This window comes from Mobula birostris, chromosome 19 (genome assembly GCF_030028105.1).
Source record: "Mobula birostris isolate sMobBir1 chromosome 19, sMobBir1.hap1, whole genome shotgun sequence".
Classification (NCBI taxonomy): Eukaryota; Metazoa; Chordata; class Chondrichthyes; order Myliobatiformes; family Myliobatidae; genus Mobula; species Mobula birostris.
This window is the reverse complement of record NC_092388.1, coordinates 42,729,083-42,750,579: the sequence shown is the minus strand read 5'-3', so window position 1 is coordinate 42,750,579 and position 21,497 is coordinate 42,729,083. Positions and strand designations below refer to the sequence as shown.

At 40.1% G+C, this 21,497-nt stretch overlaps 1 protein-coding gene across 2 annotated transcripts in view; it reads right to left on the bottom strand.

The window, feature by feature from the left end:
• Positions 1–939: 939 nt before the first annotated feature.
• Positions 940–21,497, bottom strand: part of LOC140212555 (ankyrin repeat domain-containing protein 33B-like) — a 56,160-nt gene continuing 35,602 nt past the window's right edge. For both annotated transcript variants that reach the window (XM_072283522.1, XM_072283521.1), the window contains exons 3-4: positions 13,872–14,012; positions 940–6,414 (exon numbers count right to left, since the gene is read on the bottom strand). In XM_072283522.1, the coding sequence (XP_072139623.1) occupies positions 5,564–6,414; positions 13,872–14,012 (992 nt within the window). In that variant the 3' untranslated portion in view covers positions 940–5,563. The remainder of the gene's footprint in view (positions 6,415–13,871; positions 14,013–21,497) is intronic.

The window sequence follows — 21,497 nt, the reverse complement described above, 5'->3', positions numbered from 1 at the left end:
CATCTTGTATGTTGCCTTCACCTTGGTGCAGTGGGGATGTTTGTTGATTGTTCATTTTCATTTGCAACTCCTCTCAAAGCAATAAGGATGTCCTCACAACCATATTCTGTAAACCAAGCTTGATTACATTTCCTCCTATTCTATTTCCTCTGTCCATTCTCAGTTCTTTCCACCACCTATCTGGAACTTTGAGTTTGTTCTGCTTCTGTACCGACAGAAGAAGGCTTCTGTCAGTTTGGTGGATGACTTCACTGACCAGCAACATTAATTCTGTTTCTGCTTCTACAGGTGATCCCATCTAGCATTTTAAGTAGTTGCTTTATCCTGTTGGGCTTCTATGAAGGTGGGAATATGAAGGAGCCAAAATGGATCATCCACTTTCAAATAAGAAAATATCACGTATTAACAATTATAGGTACTATTGATCACATCATTCTACACAATTTTGCCTTTTCCTAAGAAATTAAAAGTGGGTACACAGTTGAGACAATGTGGCACAGCTGTAGGACGAGACTGCAAATTAAATATAAACACAGAAGAGTCTGCACATGCTGAAAATCCAGAGCAACACACAGTAAATGATGAAGGAACTCAGCAGGTCAGGCAGCATCTTTAGAAAAGAATAAACCGTCGACGTTTCAGCCAAGATCCTTCATCATAGCATGCGTTCTCTAAGTTTTAAACCTACTGATGATCCCTGATGAAGATGGCAGTTTGTCATCGAAAAGTCAGTTAAAATTGATACCTGCACCTGGCTGGAAGTCAGAAGAGTTTATTCATCTACTGATGTAAATTGCAAGCTGCTAAGTGCCTGATACATTGTAAAGAAAATCTACGGCGACCCAGAAAGTGAGGCGATGAAAAAGGTGACAGAGAAAGTAGCATTTTCATCTAGTACTTTTAATGGAAAACAATGTTTTAAGAATCTTTATAGTGTGATTTTAAGCTTTTATTTGACATTCAATATTTGATGCACTTCCAAAAGTACCGATAATGATGTTTAGTATTTTTGTTCACAAGGATCATCCTCAATAACAATCAAACTGACAGTTTCCATATCAATTCAGTATCCTTAAAATTATTTTAAAACAATTTAAATATGATGTAGTTGTTTTGTAAAAATAGCTTGGTATTCCAGTTAATAAAAATTGCATATAAACATCTTGTTCTGACACAGTGTAGGACCATTAAATAATGATGACATCTTAACTCATTTCCCTCTAGTATATCACAATAAAATTACAAATCGGGAAAGGTTCTACAATTTAAAATTATTGCTAGGTGTTGAACTCAGAAAGCATTCTGATGACTATGTGTGCCAGAGTTAATGTGGACTGCCTGATCCCTGAGTGACCTGCCTTACTTTGTAAAGTGTATTCCAACCCAGGGCTGAAATATGCGACATCACCCACTGAAAGCAATAAAGAGGACATGTGCTAAGGATTTTCTTGCACAATTCAAATGTCTACCTAAAGCAAATAATTTGCAAGTACCAAAATTTATTTTTGTGTTGCATGTTACCAGTACGTTTAATTTTTGGTTAGTGACCATTTCCTGAGTGGAATAGAGATCACAAGATTAGATTTTCAAATGGAAATGACCTAGGTAACAGATCATAAATACATCAAGCTCTGTCTGAGCAATACATAGTAGGGTAGTGGTTAAGTTGCACAAGTAGCAGCTAGAATTCTGGATTATTTTTCCAGAGACACGAATTCAAGTCCCACAGGGACTATTTGTGGAATTTAAATTCAAGTAATTAAATATCTGTAATTAAAGATAAATCTAGCTTTGTTGCAGGTAATACAATAGTGTAAGATTTTCATTTAACAACAATTGATCAACTAGGAAATCTGTCATCCTTTAACCCTCTAATTCCACACACCCCTGTTATTGACTCTTAAATCTCCTCAGTTTAGGGGCAATTTAGGGATGAAATTTAATGGCATTGCCAGTGATTCCCACATTTTGCAATCAAATGAATAGGGCTAAATACCCTCTTTAGTTTTATTGATTTTAGCTCAAGGATATAAGAGAAAACAATTACAGCTGTAAGCTTTTAAGCACTTGTTAGTGGGTTTTTTGACTACCTCTTTTCAAACCTTCTAAGCAATAGTTTACCTTTACGCAAGTGTCACAGTTTTAATGGGGAGCCAGCTCCTCACTTCTGATCTGTACGTTTTGACTTCAGGTTGGTAGATAGTCAATTTTGAAATAGTCAATATTTAAACATCATGTCACACAATTAGGTTATTGACAAAATTCGTTTTTAAGTCTCAAATAGGATGCTTTTGCTAATGCACTTGTCTAAATCAACTGGAAGCACAGTTAGAGCACCAAGTGATTACATCCCTGAAATATAGGTAAATGCAATCCCACTGATAATGCTTGTTAATGAGCTGAGTCTTGAACAATGCTTCACATACAAGGTAACTGCAGCTACTGGAATTTTTAAATTAAAAACAGAAGATTCTGGTGATGCTCAGCAAGTCAGGAACCATCTATCAAGAGAGTAACTAGAGTTAATGTGTCAGGTCACTAACCTTTGGAACTGGAAAAGAACGGGGACCCAAAACATTAACTTTGTTTCTCTCTTTATTGATGTAATCTGACTTGCTCTGGCATTTTCTGTTTTTATTCTTGTATAATACTTATTGCATAATGCTTGCTGTCTGAAAATGACCCTGATCTGTGGGTTAAAATCCAGCACCTTCCAGAAAGAAAGTCCTAAATTGATTATCTGTTTGCTGGTATTGTACAATCTTTGTTATTCCTATAAATTAATCCAGATTCAGGTTTAATGCCATGTGTAGGTGGTGTAACGATGCAAATTATGTTTGATTGAACTGACGGCATAGACACAAAAACGTTAGGCATAGTGGTGCAAGCCTTTGCCACCTAATTTACCTTTAGCTCTGATGGAGAAGAACTTTTCATTCTCCCTTCTAGTTAAGAGATCTATTAAACAGAACCTTTGGATGACTGAAATTTCCAACCTAGTGCACAGAAGAATTAGTTCTATTAAATTTAACAATCTTAAAGTATCCTCCCAACTACCTGACAGAGACCACTGTGTAATTGTACAGAATCTGTAGGGTGCTACTGTATAGGGTCAGATAGCTTCCTAAAAAGTGCAAACTGAAAAGGAGAATGGGCAAAGAAGTGGCAGAAAGAATGCAGTGTCGGGAAGTGTACAGTTTTACACTTTGGTAGAAGAAATGAAAAGGGTCGACTATTTTCTAAGTGGAGAGAAAATACAAAAATCTGAGGTGCAAAGGGATTTGGGAGTTCTTATGCCGTATTCCCGAAAGATCAATTTGCAGGTTGAGTCTGTAGTGAGGCAAATGTGATGTTAGCATTCATTTCAAGGGGACTGGAATATAAAAGCAAGGATATAATGTTGAGACTTTTGAAAGTACTGGCACTTGGAATATTGTGACCAGATTTGGGCCCCTCATCTTAGAAAGGATGAGCTGAAAATGGAGAGGGCTCAAAGGAGGTTCAGGATTAAATGACTTTTCATAGGAAGAGCATTTGATGGCTCTGGGCCTGTATTCACTGGAATTCAGAAGAATGAGGGGTAACCTAATTAAAACATATTGAACGGTGAAAGGCCTTGATAGATTGGATGTGGAGAGATCTTTCCCATGGTGGGAGTGTTCAAGACCAGAGGACATAGCTTTAAAATACAGAGGCGTCCTTTTAGAACAAAGATGAGGAGTTTCTTTAGACAGAGAGTGGTGAATCTGTGGAATTCTTTGCCACAGGCGGCTGTGAAGGCCAAGTCTTTCTGTATATTTAAGGCAGAGGTTGGTAGATTCTTGATTAGTCAGGGCATGAAGGGATATGGGGAGGAAGGTAGGAGATTGGGGCTGAGAGGAAAAATGGATGAGCCATGATGAAATGGCAGAGTAGACTCGATGGGTCAAATAGCCTAATTCTGCTTCTATATCTTATGGTCTTATGATCCAAATCACCAAATAATGGGTTCCAACAACAAAAAGAATACACACTTGCCAAATGTTGTGAATGAACTCATACTCTCTGTATTTAAAGTTACTTAAGACTGTCAGGCTTTGAAAAGTGAAAAACTCTGCTGACCACAGCTAGCCCCGACAATATACAAAATTTTGACTGACTGACACCTTGGGCAATTACAGAGCTAAGTCTGAGAAGAAAGAGTTTCAAATATGACTTAGTACTTGTGGGTTGGTATTCTTTAAACTGATATTTTCACCCTTTACATAAAATCTTACTTCATCCATAATCTCAGTGCCTTGTACCTTATTTACCTTTGCATTGAAAAGGGAATAAGCAACATCTTGCCTATCCAGTAACACAGTGACCCACTATGTCAATGGAAAGTTGGAAGGATAACTTGCAGCTGAACTCCTGCTGCTCAGCACAATCCTACAATATTACTCTCTCACACACACACATCTTGAAAATTAAAACAGCACACTGCCCTGTCCAAAAGGCTTGAGGGTGCCAACTAGGATGCTCATAATATCCCTTCTCCACGGTGGGGCCATTTTTTTGTTATAGGCCTAACCTTTGCCCTAGGAACAAATGTCAAGCAGCTGGCTACTCGTTCTCCTAAACTGCTTTTTTTTTTGTTTTGTAAACCAAGTGCAGTGACTGCAGTAAGGATCAGTAAATGAATTGAGCTTCAACAGCAGCTCACAATAGGATACCAATGGGACAGGTGATTCAATCAGAGGTAGATTTCTCTATGTTGAAGTGTTTTTTTTCAAAAAAGAAAAATTGTTAGGTCCTGCTACATGAGGCTGTTTCTTTTTACAGCTACCCAATCACTATCTTGCAAGCCTCAGAAACAAACTAGTTCTTGGAGCTGTCCACTAGTTTGCTAACTCAACATTTCCTTAAAACGTGAGCATGGTTCTTCTATGCAGTAGCATCACCATCAAAATAAATCCACTGTTTTTAAAAACAATCACAGGTAAATTATACCAGATACCAGTAATTTTTGCATTAATTGATCATATTAGGAGCAGCTCTTCCACTGTGGTAAGCTCAGTTGACATGCTGACCCTCTGTTCTATTAAAGCCATATGTTTTGTGTTTGAGGTAAATGTGACCTCTGCTCAATCTATATAGAAAAACCTATAAAACAATTGCCTGATGTTTTGACACCTGGCTTATTAAGCAAAGAATCACAGTGTCCAAATGATCTATAACAAAAAAAATCAAATGCATTTTGACAATTTGCAGACTTGGAGGCTAAATTCAATTTCAAAGCTATTTTTAGAACAAAGGTGCAACTTATTTTGCCTCTGGACACTCAACAAGGGTGGATTACATTAACAGAAGATTTCAGACACAATTAGCTACATCCTGTATTACTAAGAAGTCGTTGCACCATACCTTGAATTACCCAAAACCTTCAACTGTTTATGTTGATAATGTGGAAGTATTAGTTGTAGACCTGGGCCTTACAGAACTTGCAGGGCCAGGTCTTAATAACTTTTCCTGTTTAGCAGAGGAATTGTTCAGTTTTTTTTCCCCTGGTTTTGCTTTGCTTTTTGACATATTTTGTTTATCCCTACGACTTCTTTTTTAGTGCAATCTTGTGTTTTCTCTCTTTCTCTGCTTCTTCAGCTTTCCTTTTTTCTTCTTCTTCTGCTTTCTTTCTCTCTTCTTTCAGTTCCTTATACCTCCATAAGGGTAGTTCCAGGAAATTGCTGCTCTTGGCAGAGCTCTTCCTGCGCACTTTATCAGGGTTGTAAGTCGGAGTGGGCGCTTTGACCACACGCACCTTCGGCACCACAATGCCCGGCTGAACACTACTCCATTTAAGCATGCTCAAGGGCATTAAACTACCCCTCCTGGAAGAAGCAGGTGATACATGTGAAGTGGAAGACTTCAGTGTCTGTAGGCTGGCTCTCCTTTCCTTCTTTTTTGGAACCATCACTAGTTGAGAGTTCTGAAATAGTTTTTGGTATTTAACATAATCCTTGTTTGGAGCCTTTGTTTTACAAGATTCTTGCTGCCTCAGAATCTCCTGAACTGTGTATCTTTTCTTTCCCACGCAAGGGGGGCTATTTGGACAGACTGTCCTGCAACCAATCGCAACGAAAGGGCTGGTGATGGCCGTGGTCATTCTAACCATGTGGTCCAGAGGGCCATCTTCTTCTGGATCATGAGGGAAGTTGATAACAAATGCTGACCTAAAAGTCTCACATATTTTTTCTAAACAGTTCTTGGGCTCACTGGCTTTGGCTACAAGTTCTTTCAGTTTTGGCCACTCGGGCTTATAGTTATCACTGAATTGGACAGGGCAGGGCTGGGCCAGGAGTTTTCGCATGAGGCAGACTGTTTCAAACCGCCCTGTAAACTGTGCCCATTGCTGTGGAGTAAGTCCCTTCCCTGGATCTGTTGCATCGATATCGGCACCTGGAGAGAAAGCACCATGATCAGCATTAGATTAATATCTGCAGTAGAATCTGTCCAGTGAATCCTGATGAAAAATATCTACAGTTGGGCCCAATTAGTAATAATACTCTTGCCTCTGAATCAGAAAGTTGTAACTTGAAACTTGGCTGACGTTCCCCCTCAAGACCTATAGGAGAGTTATGGTATTGGGATGGTGACTTTTGGACCTCCCCCACCACCCCCACACCATCTGCCATCTTAAGAGAGTGCTCTGGACCTATTTCAAAGATCAAGGGAATTATTTTGTATCCAGGCTAATATATACCCCACAAACACATGCAGAGTATGTCATCAGCTTCCTACATTACAGTATGCGCAAAAGACAAAAACCATTGGCCTTAAAATAATTCAGAAAATCAGAGGTTGTGTGCAAGGTTTTATGAAAATGCTGTTAGTTTCCCTATAGATCATAATCAGAACAGGTAAGTTGTAATGATACAGTGTCCATAGGTGCAAAAATTTCTTCACTAGCCCAATCTCAGAAATACAAATCCTAATTAATGACAATCCGCATTGGTATTAGCACCTTCAGTATAATAAATTTTCCCAGTTTGTTTCACTGAACTGCGATCACACACAAAAGGGGTGAGGGTGGGATTTTAAAAATACATCACACCTGACTACCCTCATTCCAGAAAAGGAAGACAGAATATTGTGAAATTATAGATGTTCACTAAATCACATTTGCTTGATATAAGGAAACTTAAAGCTGCTGAACAAGATTAGTATAAAAAACAAATTCTCATGTACATCAAAATATATAGTGAAATGCATCCTTTGTGCCAATGACCAACACACTCGGGGTGTGCTGGGTCCAGCCTGCAGGTGTTGCCATGTTTCTGACACCAAAGTATGTGGGAGGAAACGGAGGAAACCCATATGTCACAGACAGAATGTACAACTTCTTACAGACGGTGGCGGGAATTCAACCCTGATCTTACCGCTGGCACTGTAAAGCACTACAATGACAGCTATGCTACCCTGCATGCTTGTTTAACTGGAGCTAATAGCATAAATTCCTGATCAGTAACTCAGGCATTAAGAAATGCAACATAGAAGGAGTCAATTTTAGAAAACCTAGCACATTTATTTTTCCTACATGTACACACACATAGTCCAGCGGTTGTGAAGATCCCTTCTTTGTAGAAGTCGGTGTCTTGAACCTCCAGAGGTGGTCCACAGCAGGGGTGATTGATAACTTTGTGGCCTAAGGTAGAAGGAGATGAGTTATTAACTTCAAACTTCCTGCATTTTCAGTCAGAGTTGAACTGCACATGTAACAAGTGCTGTATAACTCATCTCCTTCTACCTTAGGCTGCGAACTTATCAATCACCCCTGCTGTGGAGCACCTGGAGATCCAAGATGCGCTCATTACATGCAAGTGCAGTTCAGCTCTTTGAGTGATAATGCAGAAAGTTTGAAGTTAATAACCCATCTCCTACCTTAGGCCAAGAACTTATTTCTTTCTTTATTAATCTTTTTATCGATTTAAGAGAAACATAAATAGGAACAAGAGGAGAATTATCTCAAATATATATATCAATAACACTACAAACCGAGATTAAGATAGACATTTTCAAAATCATATTGTTAAGCTAGTATAAAATACATAATAAAAAAAAGAAAACAGCGATTCTCCTCTTATCAGTTCATGAAAAGAAAAAAACATTGAATTTTAAATGAAGGGAAAAAAAACCTACTACACTATAAAAAAAAGGGAAAAAAAGGGACTCGGCAGTCCATTTTGAGGATGCGACCAAATAAAAAAGAAAGACTTTCTGATCAAATCTAAAACTTCGAAAAAAAATTGGAAGAGTAATAAATCAAATAAAATGAAAATATTGGATAAAAGGTCTCCAGATTTGCTCAAATTTAAAGGATGTATCAAATGTCCGACTTCTTATTTTCTAAAACAGGACATATGGAGGAGGCAATAAAAGACCGTAGATGGATTAGAATCCTTCCACTTCAATAAAATGGCTCTCCTAGCCAATAAAGTCGAAAAGGCTATCATACGTTGAGCAGAAACAGGAATATTTCCTGCTTCCGAAGGGATAATCCCAAAAATTGCCGTAAGTAAATTAGGTTGTAGATCCAGATCCAAGACTTTTGATAGCATTTTAAAAACATCTCTCCAAAAGTTATCTAGCTTTATACAAGACCAATATATATGAGTTAAAGTGGCCATCTCAATATTACATCTGTCACAAATAGGATTGATATTGCAGAAAATACACGCTAGTTTATCTTTTGACATATGGGCCCGATGCATTACCCTGAACTGTATCAAGGAATAACAGGCACAAACAGATGAGTTATTAACCAAATGAAACATTTTACTCCATTGATTATCTGAAAATGACTCTTGAAATTCCGATTCCCAAGCACATTTAATTATCATTAGATATCATTCGTGAGTTCAATAACCTTTTACAGATTATAGCTATCAATCCTTTTTGAAATGGTTTAAACTGAAAGGGAGCATCTGTCATATTAGGTGGATAAGCAGAAGGGTAACTTGGCAACAAACCACGTAAAAAATACCTAATTTGTAAATATCTAAAAAAGTGTACATTAGATAAATCATATTTATCCACTGACAGAAAGACATTAAACAGTCCTCTAAAAACAAATCTGAAAAAGTTATTATTCCCTTGGTTTTCCAGATTAAAAAGGCCTTATCCAAAATTGATGGTTTAAAAAAATTGAGATGAATATTACTAGAAAAAATAAAATTATTTAACTCGAAAAATCTATGAAACTGAAACCAAATTCTTAATGTATGTTTAATAATGGGATTAAAATCTTGTCTACTAATCTTAGAAAACAAAAAGGGAAGGGGAGCTCCCAGTAAAGAGGCCAAAGAGAATCCTTTCACCAAGCTTTCCTCCAATTCCAACCATGAAGGACATTCATGGATATCTGAATAGTGAATCCAAAAGTAATATACCGAATATTAATTGCCCAATAGTACATTCTAAAATTAGGCAATGCCATGCCACCATCCTTTTTAGGAACAAAAGAAGGATCTGCGTGAAATATAAGAATTTCAGTAGAACTATCATTTTAATAGCATTAACTCAACCTATTAATGATATTGTCATAGGTGACCATTTAGAAAGCATTTGTTTGGTGTAGTCAATTAATGGAAAAAATTATATTTATAGAGATCCTTAAAATTTTTAGTAATTTTAATACCAAGATAGGTAAAGTAATTTTTAGCAATACTAAAAGGTAACGAACTTATCAATCACCCCTGCTGTGGACCACTTCTACAAAGAAGGGATCTGTATGCTCCATGGCCGCTGGACTAAGTGTGTACATGTAGGAGGGGACTATGTTGAAAAATAAATGTGCTAGGTTTTCTAAAATTGACTCCTTCTACCTTAAGCCACAAACTTATTAATCACCCCTCGTACTTGGAATACCCTGGAGTACCACCTTCATCCAGCGCTTAAGTACATTGTGTGAAAGGGGTTGTGCTGTTTTTCTGGTTAATGGATTTAGCTGCATGCAACCTTGCTTTCCTATCATTCTCTGCAGCAAAATATCAGTGCAAACTGAAAACAAACATCAATTCACGTCAGTGCATGACCAGCATAGCTCAAATTACCATTCCTTCCACCGGACTGTGTAACCTCACTACATGTTGACAAGCTTTGCTGTTAGATTAGATGATATCACTACCCTCTTAGGCAGCCAGGAAATCAAGGTAACCCAATCTGGGCTGAAAACTAAGGTTGCCTGAAGTGACTCAGTGAATTACCAGTCTTCAGACTGACAATTGCTGACTAGCTGACACTGGGAAAAGATATGATGGAATACTAGAGTAATGTGTGAAAAGGTCATGGTCTGCCATTATATCTCTTGTCACGATCCTAGAATATCTTACTCTACAGTCAATTTCATTGGTTTTTGAAGACAAATCATTTTACTTCCTCCAGGCCAACTAGGACTGGATAATAAATGTTAGCCTTGTTAGACATGTTCTTTTGCCAGAATATATACACTCAGTGGTCACTTTATTAGGTACACCTGCTCGTTAATGCATACATTCAACCAGTCAATCATGTGGTAGCACCTCAATGTATAAAAGCATTCAAACCTGGTCAAGTGTTTCACTTGTAGTTCAGACCAAACATTAGAATGGTGAAGAAATGCAACCTAAGTGACAATGACTGTGGAATGATTGTTGGTGCCAGATAGGGTGGTTTGAGTATCTCAGAAACTGCCATTCTCCTGGGATCTTCATGCACAACAGTATCTAGAGTTAAAGAGAATGGTGCGAAAATGCCTTGATAATGAGTGAGGTCAAATGAGAATGGCCAGACTAGTTCAAGCTGATTCAAGGAGACAGTAACTCAAATAACCAAGCATCACAACAGTAGTGTGCAGAAGAACATCTCTGAATTCACAATGCGTCGAACATTGAAGTGGATGGGCTACAGCAGCAGAAGACCACACAGGGTTCCAATTGCACAAGGAGAAATTGAAACCAAGGTCATGAAGCCTATTGTTTAGTTTTGAAGGGATGATGGCATTGCATGCTAAGCTGTAGTCAATAAGGAGCAGCCTAATGTATGCATCTTTGCTGTCCAGATGTTCCAGAGTTGAGTGAAGAGCCAACAAGATAGCATCTGCTGTGGACCTGTAGACAAGTTGGAGTGGCTCCAAGTCACTTCTCAGGCAGGAGTTGATATGTTTCATCACCAACATCTCAAAACACTTCATGATTGTGGATGTAAGTGCTACTGGAAAATAGTCATTGAGGCAGATTACCATGTTCTTCTTAGGCACTGGTAAAGCGAAGCCTGCTTGAAACAGGTGGATATCTCAGACTACCGATGTGAGAAGTTACAGATCTCAGTGAACACTCCAGCCAGTTGATCAGCACAGGTGTTTAGTCAGGGCCGAAAGCTTTTCATGGGTTCACCCTCCTGAAGGCAGCTCGCATGTCAACCTCAGAGAATGAAATTACAAGATCATTAGAGGCTGCAGGAGTTTGTTATGGTTCCTCCATGCTTTGAAGGTCAAAGTGAGCACTGAAGGCATTGAACTAATCTGGAAGCGAAGTCCTGTTGTTACCTATGTCATCCGATTTTACTTTGCAGGAGGTGATAGCATTAAAGCCCTGCCACAACTGTCGAGCATCCTTCATTGATTCCAGCTTAGTCTGAATTGCCACTTGACAGAAGCCAGTATACAACTCTCATGGGGGTCTTTTTACCCCCTGCCATTTCTTAACTCTACCCACCAGGATTCTACATCTTCTGATCCCATGTCCCCTCTTCCTAAGGATTTGATTTGATTTTTTACCAACACAGCCACACCAAACCCTGTGCTACAAGGTCATTTGCCTTATTCTTCCATATACTGCATGCATTCAAATATAACATGTTCAGTCCTGTATTCATCACCCTTTTCGGGTTTGCCCCATCACCTGCCAGTCCATCCTTGGCCCTAATCACTCCAGTCCCCATCCCCTGCCAACTTAGTTTAAACCTTCCCCAACAGCCCTAGCAAACCAGCCTGCAAGGCTATCAGTCCCCCTCAGATCGTGTAACCAGTCCTTTTTTGTACAGGTCATACCTTCCCCAGAAGAGATCCCAATGATCCAGAAATCTGAACCCCTGGCCCCCGCACTACGTCTTCAGCCACTCATTCATCTATACCATCATCCCACTCCTGCCCTGGCACCGGAGGTAATCCAGAGATTACTACCTTGTAAATACCATTCTTCAGCCCTTTCGGTAACACCCTATACTCACTGCGGAGGACCTCTTCCCTCCTTTTACTCAAGTTGTTGGTGCCAACGTGCACACCCTTTCTCTTGAGAACCTTCTGCAGCCACTATGAGACGTCCTGGACCTTAGCACCTGGGAGGCAGCACACCATTCTAGCTTCTCTGTCAATGCCACAGGATCTCCTGTCCATTCCTCTATCAAGTCTCCTATCACTACCGCTCTGCCTGACTTCATCTTTCCTTGCTGAGCCTCAGAATTGCCCATAGTCCCACTGGTCTGGCTGCTGCCATTGTGCCCTGATAGGTCATCTCCCCAGCAGTATCCAAAGGGTATGCTTGTTGCTGAGGAGAATGACCACAAGGGAACCCTGCACTGACTGCTTACTCTCCTTACTTCTGATGGTTACCCATCTACTATCTGAAGCCCGCACTCCGAGTGTGATCACCCAAGTAAAAGACTCATCTATCAAATTTTCATTCTCCCAGTTGACCCTGAGTACATCCAGCTCCAGCTCCAGCTCTTTAAACTTGTCAGTCAGGTGCCCATACTGCAGATGGAGTCATCAGGGAGACAATTGGGTACTCTGAAATCCCACATCTCACAGAAGGAGCATTCCACTGCCTGAACTATCATCCTGCCTACAATTGTTATGTCTCTTAACTTCTCAAACTCAAGTTTTAGCTTGTGTCTGTTCCTGCCCTAAGCCTGTTGCCAAAGCCTGACCACTAATACTGTCCACTCCCACAATGGCTGCACTGCTCAAACCTGCTGCTTTTTATTGGCCCTTGCTATTTAACCCTAGTTACTATTAACCATGCAATCTCCGCAGACAAGTCCCAATAGCCCCCATTCGCTTTTTAAAACTGGCAGGTAATGTCCACAAAGAACTGTCTCCAATGCACTCCATGATCTCCCACTCCATAGACCTCAACAGAGTAATCAAGTCCTCAAAGATTTATCAAAATAAGTGCCAGTTTTAAGAGGGACTGCCATGGGTTGAACATCTGGGTCAACCTCACATGCAATATTAGTCTGTGGGTACCAGCATCTCCCTCTACAGATGATGGGTGTGCTTCAATGGGAAAAGCCCAGACAAGAGGTTGAGAAGGAGAAGTATCTATAAGTAAAATCAATACATATTGCCATACACCAGAATTTTAGCTGCCGGTTAAACAGCAAGCTGATTCTATTGTCCACTCAAAATTGAATTAATGAATCTCCTACCACCTTTCAGGCCAGATTTTTTTCACCACTAATCGCTTCTCTGTACATTATCACTGGCATTTTTAATCTTCAGTTACACCAAATCTGTGTGCTCTGGTTATAAACCTTCTAGTAGAAGCATCTAACTCCTATGCACTGGTACAAAAGATATTAAATTTTGAGCCATTAAATCTCTGATCTCCTTTGCTGTAAGGAAAGATTCTTGTATCTTTCAACATCGCCAATGCACCTCATCCTTGGCACCATTCTTAAAATTTCCATTGCACCCTCTGCAAGATCTTGATGCCCATTTTAAAGTTCCTTGCCTAGAATACACTAGCCGTGTAAAAAGGCGTAAATTCCTTGCTTTTGGTCTGTATTGCTCAATTTAAGAGGCTCGGGATCTTGTACACCTCGAGAAAACAGGTGAGATATCACAAATGATACTAGTTGAAATCAGTGGTACTTACCGGCCAGCATCAGGGCTCTGACACAATCTGATCTTCCTTGCATTCCTGCTTTCATTAGTGCAGTGAACCCATGAACATTCCTCCTCTCAATGTCAATTCCAGGATAATAGTTCAGCAAGTAATTCGTGATGGTAATGTGCCCTGCAAAAGATACGGTGCTTAGAGATTGCAAATACACGGAATCACAGCAGCCATGTGTGAAGAGTGTTCTACCAGTCTACACAGATAATTGCAACAAAAGTGATACCTTGAAAGATACAAAAAGCATTTTCCCTTTAGAATCCATCCAAATGGATGGAAATACCTTCCCAAAAATGTTTCAGACAGCTGTATTTATATACTGAATTTCATACTACATGATGGCACATTTAAGCTTAATTTTGCATAATTTCAACAGAAGATTCCCTTAATATTGTGTTAATAGTCAGATGATATACTTTCACCCTTATTTTGTTGGTTGAATGATACAAAAAGGTCAGGGATCCAAAGAAAATGCTCCTTCTCTTCCTAATTGTGCTGTGAGATCTTTTCCATCCACCAAAGATGGTTGGTTTCAGTTCAAGGTTACTTTCTTCCAATTTCATTATAGTATCAAAGTATTATTAATGATAACCAAATGAGAAAAACAAAATTCTTTTCCATTCCAAACAGGCGAAGGTCAGAATATATTCACATTAAACCACTGATCTCAATTTGAGAAACCACAGCATCGATAGGTGTGGTGAGTGAAAGAAATATGTGGTCAAGGATTATGGTTGATATTTTTACTCTCATTGGCAAATCTCCACAACATATATTACATACATCATTTTTTTTTGCAGTCATTTCACAAAATTACGGTCAGCAGAATACTATTAATCTTCCTCCAACAGGAGATAAAGCAAACACAAGAACATCAAAATACAAGAGCAGGAGGAGGCTATTCAGCCCTTCGTCTACCTTACCGTTCAATATTGTCAGAGTTGTTCTGCCCTAGGCCTCATTTTGCTCATGTGCCAGTTCTCCATAGCCCTCCAATTCCTCAATTTTTCAAAAACATTATCAACTTTTTTCTATAATTACCCCCCAAGGAATCAGCCTCCACATTTTCTGGAGAATTTCAGATTTTCTGCACCCTACAGGAACATAATATGCATATTCTATTATTATCTGATTCCTACTTTATCCCCCAGCACATTGGTGAGGAGAAGCTAGTTCTCATCGTTTCCAGTAAGAGTCACGAGAAGAGGTAAAATTACTCGGACAAAAGATGCTTATGAGAGTGTTCTGTTCAGTAGACTGAGTGAGCAAACCAAGGGTCACTCTAATGTTCTGTTAAGTGTGTCATAAAGTACTAATGAAAGCCACAACCTCAGAAAAACAGGACTGCCATGGGTGATAGAGTTAAGTTTCAAATTAGAATGCAGAACAACACAGTACAGGAAAGCCCTTCAATGCATGCTGTCTACACCCACCACAATAGCAACTAATCACATTTTCCTTCAAATCCCTCTATTCCCTGTCTGTTCATGTGCCTGTCTGTGATTCTTAAATGTTATGATATCTGCTCTAAAATAGCCCCTGTCAGTGTATTCCAGGCAACAGGCACTGTTTAAAAAAACTTGCCTCATAAATCCCCCCTTAACCAATGTCTATAATACAATGGATTCTGGTTAATTGGCTTATTGGTTAATCATTATTTGGGACAACTCTTAAAAAAAACAACTAAATTGAGAAAATAGCCGGGATTCCCTTCGTTTATTTGGGACACTATGCCTCTCAATTGGGGCAGGAGACTGTTGTTGAACAGTACCTAGCGGCAGATGGTGCACTTGCATTTTTGTTAGACATTACACTGTGGTCAGTTTTTAAACAGTGTCACGTGCATATATTTCTCTTCAAAAGGCAGTGTTTTTTTTTACGCTGATCGTTGACAAGAAATAAGCGGTCAGACAATTCAGAGCTGTTTTGTTCACCATGATTTCAAGCAATCAGTCCTGGATATGCTAGAAATGGCCAAGAGTGAAACTGAAATGATTACACTTCGTCAACAAGTTAGGAATTAAGAAGGTATTGACAATCATCTTGAATGTAAAAAAGAAAATGATGGAGGATACAATCATCTAAAGCATTGTATGAAAGTAGTCTACACTGATTTTGTTCAGTTATAGTCAATCAAAAGAAGCAAATGAATTCCTCCATCGATAACTATCAGGAACTAACACACAGTGTTATTATACTATAGAGGCATTGGTAGTGTTCTCGTTTGTTCCATATTTCATTTAAGTACACAAATTGTTACTCAGTTAAATGGTAATTTGTCTTTTTTACATCTTAACTATTTACATGAAACTTTGGCTAACTGGGGCACCTGCTTAATGGAGCCAAGATGTCCTGGTCCTGATGTTGTCCCAATTAACTAGAATCCACTGTATTTGACATTACTGAACTGATCCACACAAACTGACCCAAAAATCATTGATTTTCTGCCCATTCAGAGAACGGGCTCAGTTCCTTGGTGAGATTATCCAATTAAAGGACACCTTTTCAGACTCGGAGCAAAGGAGTTGGAACTAATTATTTTCATGGCCACCTAATGACATTAATGGACTGTAAATACATCTAGGGCAGTAGAGGGAATATTGAGTAATACTCTGTCTTTCTAAAATAACTGCCGGGGGTGGGGTGGGATCCCAAGCATCAGGGAAGCAAATGCGAGGCTTGAAAGTGATACAGAAGTTAGTGACAGCAAATTGGATAACAAGGTTGAAGAATCGCCAGGAGAAGGAAAGTCTATGAGATTAAATTGTATTTATTTCAATGCAGGAATTCCGTCAGATAAGGCAGATGAATGCAAGACTTGGATAGCTAAGTGGGACTGGGATATTATAGCCATTACGGAAACACAGAAACCATAGAAAAACTACAGCACAGAAACAGGCCTTTTGGCCCTTCTTGGCTGTGTCAAACCATTTTCTGCCTAGTCCCACTGACCTGCACACCGACCATATCCCTCCATACACCTCCCATCCATGTATCTATCCAATTTATTCTTAAATGTTAAAAAAGAACCCGCATTTACCACCTCGTCCGGCAGCTCATTCCATACTCGCACCACTCTCTGTGTAAAGAAGCCCCCCCTACTGTTCCCTTTAAACTTTTCCCCCCTCACCCTTAACCCATGTCCTCTGGTTTTTTTCCCTCCCCTTGCCTCAGTGGAAAAAGCCTGCTTGCATTCACTCTATCTATACCCATCATAATTTTATATACTTCTATCAAATCTCCCCTCATTCTTCTACACTCCAGGGAATAAAGTCCTAACCTATTCAACCTTTCTCTGTAACTGAGCTTCTCAAGTCCCGGCAACATCCTTGTAAACCTTCTCTGCACTCTTTCAACCTTATTTATATCCTTCCTGTAATTTGGTGACCAAAACTGAACACAATACTCCAGATTCAGCCTCACCAATGCCTTATACAACCTCATCATAACATTCCAGCTTTTATACTCAATACTTTGATTAATAAAGGCCAATGTACCAAAAGCTCTGTTTACGACCCTATCTACCTGTGACGCCACTTTTAGGGAATTTTGTATCTGTATTCCCAGATCCCTCTGTTCTACTGCACTCCTCAGTGCCTTACCATTAACCCTGTATGTTCTACCTTGATTTGTCCTTCCAACGTGCAATACCTCACATTTGTCTGTATTAAACTCCATCTGCCATTTTTCAGCCCATTTTTCCAGCTGGTCCAAGTCCCTCTGCAGGCTCTGAAAACCTTCCTCACTGTCTACTACGCCTCCAATCTTTGTATCATCAGCAAATTTGCTGATCCAATTTAACACATTATCATCCAGATCATTGATATAGATGACAAATAACAATGGACCCAGCACTGATCCCTGTGGCACACCACCAGTCACAGGCCTCCACTCTGAGAAGCAATTCTCTACTACCACTCTTTGGCTTCTTCCATTGAGCCAATGTCTAATCCAATTTACCACCTCTCCATGTATACCTAGCGACTGAATTTTTCTAACTAACTTCCCATGCGGGACCTTGTCAAAGGCCTTACTGAAGTCTATGTAGACAATATCCACTTCCTTCCCTTCATCCACTTTCCTGGTAACCTCCTCGAAAAACTCTAATAGATTGGTCAAACATGACCTACCACGCACAAAGCCACGTTGACTCTCCCTAATAAGTCCCTGTCTATCCAAATGCTTGTAGATTCTGTCTCTTAGTACTCCCTCCAATAACTTACCTACTACCAACATTAAACTTACCGGCCTATAATTTCCCGGACTACTTTTCGATCCTTTTTTAAACAACGGAACAACATGAGCCACTCTCTAATCCTCCGGCACCTCACCTGTAGACAGCGACATTTAAAAAATTTCTGCCAGGGCCCCTGCAATTTCAACACTAGTCTCCTTCAAGGTCCAAGGGAACACCCTGTCAGGTTCCGGGGATTTATCCACTTTAATTTTCCTCAAGACAGCAAGCACCTCCTCATTTTCAATCTGTACAGTTTCCATGACCTCACTACTTGTTTCCCTTAATTCCATAGACTTCATGCCAGTTTCCTTAGTAAATACAGACGCAAAAAACCTATTTAAGATCTCCCCCATTTCCTTTGATTCCACACATAGCCGACCACTCTGATCTTCAAAGGGACCAATTTTATCCCTTACAATCCTTTTGCTCTTAATATACTTGTAAAAGCTCTTTGGATTATCCTTCACTTTGACTGCCAAGGCAACCTCATGTCTTCTTTTAGCCCTCCTGATTTCTTTCTTAAGTATTTTCTTGCACTTATACTCCTCAAGCACCTTATTTACTCCCTATTTCCTATACATGTCATACAACTCCCTCTTCTTCTTTATCAGAGTTGCAACATCCCTTGAGAACCAAGATTCCTTATTCCTATTCACTTTGCCTTTAATCCTGACAGGAACATACAAACTCTGCACTCTCAAAATTTCTCCTTTGAAGGCTTCCCACCTACCGATCACATCTTTGCCAGAGAACAACCTGTCCCAATCCATGCTTTTTAGATCCTTTCTCATTTCTTCAAATTTGGCCTTCTTCCAGTTCAGAATCTCAACCCTAGAACCAGATCTATCCTTGTCCATGATCAAGTTGAAACTAATGGTGTTATGATCACTGGAACCAAAGTGCTCCCCTACACAGACTTCCGTCACTTGCATCCCCTCTAGTTGGTCCCTCTATAGAAAACTTTCCTGAACACATTTTACAAACTCTAAACCATCTAGACCCCTAACAGTATGGGAGTCCCAATCAATATATGGAAAATTAAAATTCCCTACAACCACAACTTTATGTGTCCTGCAGTTGCCTGCTATCTCTCTGCAGATTTGCTCTTCCAATTCTCATTGACTATTGGGTGGTCTGTAATACAATCCCACTAATGTGGCCATACCTTTCCTGTTTCTCAGTTCCACCCACAAGGACTCAGTAGACAAGCCCTCTAATCTGTCCTGCCTGAGCACTGCTGTAATATTTTCCCTAACAAGCAATGCTACTCCCCCACCTCTCATTCCTCTGCCTCGATCACATCTGAAACATCGGAACCCTGGAATATTAAGCTGCCAGTCCTGCCCCTCTTGTAGCCAAGTTTCACTAATTGCTACAACGTCATAATTCCACGTGTCAATCCACGCCCTCAACTCATCCGCCTTCCCCGCAATACTCCTAGCATTGAAATATATACACCTCAGAAGATTTTTACCACCACTCAAAACCTTTCTATTAGCGGATTTGCTTGAACTTTTAACATTATTTATTTTCACCCCAGCCACACTGTCAGCTCTGGCACTCTGGTTCCCATCCCACTGCAAATCTAGTTTAAAGCCTCCCCAATAACACTAACAAATCTCCTTGAAAGGATATTGGTCCCCCTGTAGTTCAAGTGTAACCTGTCTCTCTTGTACAGGTCCCACCTGCCCCAGAAGAGGTCCCAATGATCCTGAAATCTGAAACCCTGCCTCCTACACCAGTTCCTCAGCCACTTGTTCATCCTCCAGAACATGGCTAAGGGGAAGACAGGATTGGCAGCTTAATGTTCCGGGGTACAGGTGCATTAGTCAGGAAAGAGAAGGGGAAGTTGCCTCTTCGATTAAGAGTCAGAGATTAAATTACTGAAGGATCATCTACTGTGGATTTATGGGTGGAGCTGAGAAATAAGAAAGAAAGATAACATTTTTGGGATTATTCTATAGTCAACAGAAGTCAGAAGGATAAGCAAGGAGGTTGTACGGGGTCATAAGAATATTGGGGTTGTCACAATAGGGGATTTTAACTTTCCTAACACACACTGGGACTGGCATACTGTTAAGTTTGTGGAATTTGTTAAGTGCATTCAGGAATATTTCCTAGGGCCCTGCTAGGGAGAGGGCAAAGGTCAACCTACACTTGGCAGTAGGATAGGGAAAGTGACTGAGGTGACAACTGGAGGGCACTTTGGGACCACCGACGACGGTTCTAGTTTTTTGGAATAGTTATGGAAAGGCTCAGGACTGTCCACAGGTTCAAATTCTAAATTGGGGAAAGGCAAATTTTGACAGGAGGAGACAGGAGGAATCCATGACTCATGGGTTTCTTCTAGCTGCTCCATTTTCCTCCCACATTCCAAAGATGCACTGGTTCGGTTACTTGATCACCTGGGTGCAATTAGGCAACATGTGCTTGTGGGCTAAAAGGGCCCATTACCATGGAGTATTTCTAAATAAAGGAGGTTGATTGGAGTAGTTGCTTGTGGCCAAAGGGACCAGAGGCAAGTGGTTTAAAGATAAGGCAGTGAGAGTTCAAGGTCAGCATGTTCTTGTTAGATTGAAGGTTTAGGCTGGTTGGAGCAGGGAACCCTGTATGAGCAGGGATTTTGAGACTGACCAGGGGGAAAAAAAAAAGGTGGTGGCATAGGTCAGCTGCAGTCAGCTAGGATCTAGTGAATTCCTACAGAAGTAATACACATAAAATGCTGGACCAACAAGTCAGGCAGCATCTATGAAAAGGAATAAGCAATCAACATGGTGTTTTGGACTGAGACCCTGCATCAGGATGTAAAATATCATCTCAAGAAAATCAGGAAGCCAAGAAGAGGGCATGAGATAACTTTAGCAGTGATTTTAAGGGAACAATGTAACTAGGGAGGGAGTAGTTCCTGTGTCATAAAAGGAGGGTACAGAGAGGAATGATTCTGGGAATGAGAGGGTTAACATATGAGGAACGTTTGTCCGCTCTTGGACTGTATTCCTTGGAGTTTAGAAGAATGAGGGGAGACCTCATAGAAACATTTCGAATGTTGAAAGGCATGGACAGAGTGGATGCGGCAAAGTTGTTTCCCATGATGGGGGAGTCTAGTACGAGAGGGCATGACTTAAAGATTGAAGGGCGCCCATTCAGAACAGAAATGCAAAGAAATTTTTTTAGTCAGAGGGTGGTGAATCTATGGAATTTGTTGCCACGGGCAGCAGTGGAGGCCAAGTCATTGGGTGTATTTAAGGCAGAGGTTGATAGGTATCTGAGTAGCCAGGGCATCAAAGGATATGGTGAGAAGGCGGGGCAGTGGGACTAAATGGGAGAATGGATCAGCTCATGATAAAATGGCGGAGCAGACTCGATGG